The following is a 6,639-nucleotide window of genomic DNA, read 5'->3' on the forward strand; positions in this document are numbered from 1 at the left end:
GGATTCAAGAAGTGTGAGGTCTCATGAGACGACTTCAGACTAACTCTCCCATAGTTCAGTACTAAGTACTCAAAATTCTTAACCGCTCTTTCAGAGTTGCCAGTGATGGCTACTTTTCGCCAAATTCCCGATTTTCATAGACCCATGGCGATATAAAATTACGAATGGACCCATGGCAATTTTTTTGGTAATTTTCGTTCTATACGTCGACTGAGTTATTCATTCCATACCCAACGTCTTCAAAACGAAAGGGTGACAACATTTTCCGCCAATTTTCGTAGTTTTGAGCCCGTTTGTATAAGGTGCGCTTTACGCCCAATTCAGCACGTCTGTCCCGTTTCTCGTGCACATGTCCTCAATTCACCTACAGATCCTTAAGGCGCTGGCGCACAGGTGCGCCCGCCAGCAATCTTCCAGCAAAACTTATACCGGCTGACTGCTTCGCGTGCCGCGAGGCGGTGGTGGTATAATAAAGCTTTTAGGTACTTTGAACACTTTAAGCTTCTTTAAAGCTTCGCTGCTGAATGAGCTAGGGGACGATTAGGCTGCGTGTTCCAAGCACAGCCTCTCTTGCCCTGAATAGCTTGACGACTTCCTAATTCCTGCAGTATCCCCTGTTTGGTATGTAGAAGTGGGCAAGCCTTAAGAAACTGAACTGAGGTGACTGTGTAGCGTAAGCAGGACCACCCTGAAAGCGTGGTGTGGCATTGCGACGGTTACGCCTACTTTCGAATTTATATCCGTTGCTTTGTAATTAGGTTGTTTAATTATGGTACACACGATTTCACTTCTATAAAATTCTCCTAAGTTTTCAGGAAGGCTACGCACGCAGTCCCTCTCTTGTTAAGTGCCTGATTCGCCCTTAATTGGTGCAACTGAAGCCACGGCAAACTTTTGTTATGATGCGCCAGCATTCAGGAATGCTGCTAATGCATGCATGCCCTTTTCAGTGCTTCCATAGTGAAGCGGCTGATGCGACTGGCATTGAAATACCTCATCATACTACAGGGATTATGAACGGTACTGTACACTACGGGGTTATACATAATTGGCATGCGCTTTTACTAGAGCCCGTTACACATATGTACAGTGGCGAAATTTTGGCGAAACTTGAAAAAAAGAAAGTGGCGAGTTTTGACGATTTTCCACTCGTCGGTTGGCGAATTTGACTCGAAAGTTGGTGACAACCCTGCACTCTTTCTAAGTGAATGATCAATGACACGAGTCTTATCGTAACTGTTTACAGCTAATGGATCTCCCATAGTACAGTGTCTATAGTTCTCTAAAGCGTTCACAATTTATTCTAAATACATACTGTTGGTAGGTTCTAATGAATATCGTTCGAGACTGAAACACCTTATTGCTCTCCCATAGTAGAGTTCATCGTACTCTAAGTCGTCGAACATTTATTCTAAACACATACATGTGATCTTGCTAGTAAATCTGTGGTCTTTTCTACCCTGCTGGCGACAATGCTATTCCTTTGGTGTCATAGCGACTTTTTGGGGACTTCATTCGCGGTAGAGCTCAGAACAGTGTTGTTGATTTCTTTCTTTTTTTATCGGCGAAGTCGCCAGGACGCATGCTGAAAGTCGTCAGTTTTAGCGAAAAGTCACTGCTTTATTATGAGAAGAATGATAACTTTTCTCGGCATTTTTTTCTTTTCAGTTTGCACTCTTTGAATTAATACTTAAAGAATATTTTGAATCACTTTCTGTGGTGGCGAGTGGGATCAACAGTCGTAGTATGAAAATGCTTTCAAGTGTAATGTGGGGAAATTTTCCGTACGCCACGGTTTGCCCGCTTTGCGAAGGTACCAAAATTTTATCAAGGGGCCTACTGAGTTAGTCAGCGACAAGAAAGGTTGTATTACTCCCATATGAACAAATACAGACCGGCTTCACCTTGGCACAAGATAGCTTGCTTTCAGCTGAAAAGTCGAGTTTCTTCTGTTGAGAACTGCATTATGGTGGTGGCATTGTCTTTCATAACAAAAATTTTGCATAAAACCCGCTCCTACAGCAGGGCCATTGTGCTTTAATTTTTCATTTTGTCATGATGTAATTGATTGACTGATTGATATGTGGGGTTCAGTGGCCCCAAACCACCATTTGATTATGAAAGACGCCGTAGTGGAGAGATCCGAAAATTTTGACCACCTGGGCTTCTTTAAGGTGCACCCAAATCTGAGCACACGGGCCTACAGCATTTCCGCCTCCATCGGAAATGTAGCCGCCGCAGCCGTAATTCGATCCCGCGACCTGCGGATCAGCAGCCGAGTACCTCAGCCACTAGACCACCGTGGCGGGGATTTTGACATGATGTAACGACGACTTGAGCAGAGATTCTCAACTTTTTATATGTATTACTTGGAAGACGTAATAACTTAAATCTAGAATGACATACTTCAATGCTTGAAAGTCTCCAAAAAGGTCACTAAGACACCAAAGAGATGGCAATTTCGCTTGGATGAATGAAAAGACACAGTTTTTCGACTTTCTCTCTAAATTAACGCCACTGGTTCAGAAATGTAGTGGCTCGGACGAGTTGGTAATCCATAAACTTAGCTTGTATTAGCGCAGTGCATATAAGGAAAGATGGCACAGGCAGATTATTCTAAAATAGACAAAGAGAATTAGGAAACCGTTATAACGGTAGAATTCTTGAAAAGAGCTTCAATAAATGAGGCTAGCACATTACAGGATCATGCTGGTTGTGGCCTTGCGATCTTTAGAGGGCAACGCGGCCGTTCCAGGAACTGCTTCTGTTCCACTTATAGATGGGCAAAGGGGCACCGAACGGCTCAGATCACTTAAGGTTCACCGCAAACAGGTCCGCTACAGCTACTCACCTGTTCACAGTGGCATAGTCGGGAGGCAGCAGCGCAGTCAAACTTCGTTGGCTACAACAGAAATCGATTTAGAATGTTGGTTAAATAAAATCTTGAACTTCACTTACTTTATCGAGTCAAAACACCGAAAAAAGTATCATCATCGTTTGGTGACTCTTGGCTAGAATTGGTGGTTTTCAGAATTGTACTGGTTACTTAAAAAAAAGTTAACACCCCACCGTAGTAAGGCCGCACTAATTAGAAGTATGCTAATTAAGTCCGTCAGCTAATTAGAAGTCTGCTAATTAAGTGTTTTTTTGCCAGGTCGGTTCCAAGCTCCACTGCTATTTCAGCCTCGTACCACTGGCGTCAGCTACCCAAACATTTTTCATCGCTATCTCACTCGCGTGTAACACACGTCGTCGGCGCGCTTGCGCAGGTGGAGCTGATGCGTTTCCCGTACCCGCGTCTCTTCTACGGCTCCGAGGACCACACGCTGAGCCTCGTCTCCCTGCGCTTCGCCATCTCTTTCTTCGTGCCTTTCTGCCTGCTCGTCGTCAAGCTGGTGAAGGAGAAGCGCGTCGGCGCCAAGGTGCGCCCCCCCCCCCCCACACCTGACGCGCCTCCCCGTGGTCGAACGATGAGGACTTATACCGCTAGCGTGATATACATGTATGCCAACGCTATGTCGCCTATGCCACCGTATCCTGACCTACGTTACAGTGGTATTGTACGGTGGCAAGCTTCTCTCGTGATATGTGAACGTCGTTGACAATGCCCTATATTGTACTCTCTATTAGTGTGGTATTGTGCGCCTCTACCTTTCAATCTCTATGCGTAAAATGGCGTGGTATGGGAAGTGGAGTCGATATCGCGATGCTCACAATATAATCTTTGTTGAAGTGGTATTATGCATTCATATAATATGTCTGAATTCACGAGACATATGTAACAGTTTTTTTTACTCCACCACATTCGTAGTGTTCTTACGTGGACGTGGTCGAATGCTTCTAATCATTCTGGTGGCACATGAAATCAAGTGACGCGTAGTCCCAAATCTTCACTCGTGGTACGCGAGATTGAGAATTCGTGGTACGTATGTAACAGATGCTGACACTGCAATGTTTGTGAAATTGTTGTGCATGCTCATGTACTTATGTAATCGTAGTACACGTATGCAAAATGGCAAGAGTTTTCCGCTCATGTTGCAGTGTTCATAAAATGCAGAAACGTTCACTGTACATAGTGCGCAGATAAGTTTAATGTTTGAACAAAATATTTTTGCATGCATAGCTAGCATGGAGTGTAAAATTTACGCACAAATGTTAGCGATGAGTCCATTGAATGCATTATTCAAAATGAACCTTGACCTGTTTCACGGACATTTTATGGTATTTTAAAAACTTGACGCATATCCTTGCTCACTGAAAGTGATTAATTTGAGCGCATCAGTGTTTTATTGATATTTGTGCATTTACAGTACCAGATCTTGATAAGAAAAATCAACTATCCATTCCGGCCTTCACTGTTTGATGAAATTGCAAGCAAAGAGTGATGTACTGAGGTTATGCACATTATCGCATAACTGGTGTATGCTTACAGTGTTGACATTCGTTGCTTTCTCTCTGTGCACATGTGATAATTTCTCAGTTGGAGACAATGTGTTCGAAGTACGCTTTGTCCCAATGTTTACGATAATAAATTTCCCGTTGCCCAAAATTTACAGCGTATCGAGTGTCTATATGGACTACCTAGACTCGTCAAAGAAAAAAATAAAACTGTTCGTTGGCACCGCTTTGAGAGTAAATAATCCTAGCAGCGTTTCGTGATGTCCACAAGAAACACATTTTTTTGTGAAACTTTGTTTTCCACTATTATACGCAATGGCGCAGGTTTACCTAATGATAAAGCGAGCGGTTGATATCAGTATGAGAACACTTCCAAACACACGAGTGGTCCAAGCTGTTCTTATGTCTCAGAATAGAATTTGAAATTGAAATTCGAAGAGGGGCAGATTATTAGTAGTGTAGGGTATACGAATAAAAGCGACTGACAAAATTTAAAGCAGAGCGCGCAGCCGTAATCGCGTAGCTTCATCTGTGAGGTTTGAAACCTATTAGGTTTGACAGAAGCCGCAATGAAAAGTGCATGCTTGTTCCTTGATCAAGAAAAAATTTGCCCTTCCCCAAAGCTAAAGAATATCACCTGAGAAACTCTGAACTGAAAAAAAGAAAAAAAAAACTTTCTCCGTAAGACTCTTCAAGCTCATGATAAATCCCATTAGCTAACGCTATGAGAAGACGGAGACATGTGCATGCTATAGCACGGGACTCCTTGCACTATAGCGTTCACACACAAAGTTCACATATGATAGTCAACAATTACACAAACGTTCACATAGTAACATTCACATATGATAGTCACCGTAGTGTGACATCATGACGTCGTCATAAGTATGGGGCAAAGACGCCATCGTTTGGTCACGTGACCGAACAGTTGTGTATGTGCCGACATCTGTCGACACCGGAAGCCACAATTTTTTTACTTATGAAACAAAGCAGGTTTTCGCTTGCATCTCTCCATTTCGCAAGTGATTTTGAATCTTCAATGGTTTTTCACCAATACTCCTCCTTGTTGTGACCGTTTTCCTGGAAGCAGTTCTGAAACCATGCTGCCATATTCATTCATTCCACTTGTCATTACAGAGACTGTGTACCGTCTCTAACAGTTGAGTACGCCTTCTGTCTGTCTTCGCCGTTGCATTTCCATGCCGTCTTTATTCCGCAGATGATCTGTACAGTCATCGTGGCCATCCCTCTCACATCGTTAATCTTGCCCTCACACATCATCACGGTAGCCATGATCAATCATTGAACCCTCTTAACCATGCCATTACTTTTGTTCACTTTAATGCGAAAGCGTTAAAGAGCTCGTTTTGAAGAAATAGTGGCTTTATCGTCGGCGTTGTTAGTTGAGAGCCAAAAATCGCCTTGCCCGTGACCGAAAAACCAGGAAAGATGCAGGTGAGGATCAAACCCGGGTGGTTGGCAGGGCAAGTAGGTGTTCTAACCAACAGGCACGGACCGGCTTGGGAATAAAGCGAAAAGCACTTTCCTTGCTTTGAAAGGCAGTGAAAAGGACACTCATGCTTTACAAACACACGTTTCCTGTATACAGGCTTCACAATACTACACTTAATGTTACAGTTAAATTGCTTGGTGAAAGCGTAAATTGTCATCGTGTGTCCAAAATGTGGTTATAACTACATTGTCGTTAACAACTGACCACCCACCACAAGAGGCACACATGGTACTGAGCGTATTCACTGAGACCCTGAAGAGTGTGCACAGCAAGTTCGAAAACAATTCATGCGCAAAACTGCTCGTGGTTTAAAGCCTTGTACTGGCCGTTATACAGAATTCAGCGATATGTGGGAGGTTCACTGACCCAAGCCACTTTATTGATTAAATTTAGGTAATCCGCAATTTAAACTTCTCGAGTAACATCATGCAATGAGAATTATATGCACTCAGTAGTTCAAGTATACTCACTAGGGACTGAATATCGCTAAAGCATCGAACCATTAAAGGCGAAGCTTAAGGAAAGCTCAATTTTTCCCTCAGTGCAGCATTAGATTCGAACGGCCTTTAATACCAAATTTTCAACTATCACTGCCTGCTCATCCATCTTGAATGACGTAACTTGTATTTTGGAGTGACGTCACATGCCTGTACTTGTAACGCCGAGCCTATGTAGTGCCACTTATTGGTTTATTTAGCAATATAAACGTATATTATTCGGTGTGATGC

General features: G+C 43.1%; 1 protein-coding gene across 1 annotated transcript in view; it reads left to right on the forward strand.

Annotated features, from left to right (window-relative positions):
- LOC119185132 (uncharacterized) overlaps nucleotides 1–4,549 on the forward strand; it is a 31,230-nt gene extending 26,681 nt beyond the window's left edge. The window contains exon 4 of the mRNA XM_075875783.1: nucleotides 3,270–4,549. Coding sequence (XP_075731898.1) covers nucleotides 3,270–3,602 — 333 coding nt within the window. The 3' untranslated portion in view covers nucleotides 3,603–4,549. The remainder of the gene's footprint in view (nucleotides 1–3,269) is intronic.
- Nucleotides 4,550–6,639: the final 2,090 nt, after the last annotated feature.

This window comes from Rhipicephalus microplus, chromosome 10 (genome assembly GCF_043290135.1).
Source record: "Rhipicephalus microplus isolate Deutch F79 chromosome 10, USDA_Rmic, whole genome shotgun sequence".
NCBI lineage: Eukaryota > Metazoa > Arthropoda > Arachnida > Ixodida > Ixodidae > Rhipicephalus > Rhipicephalus microplus.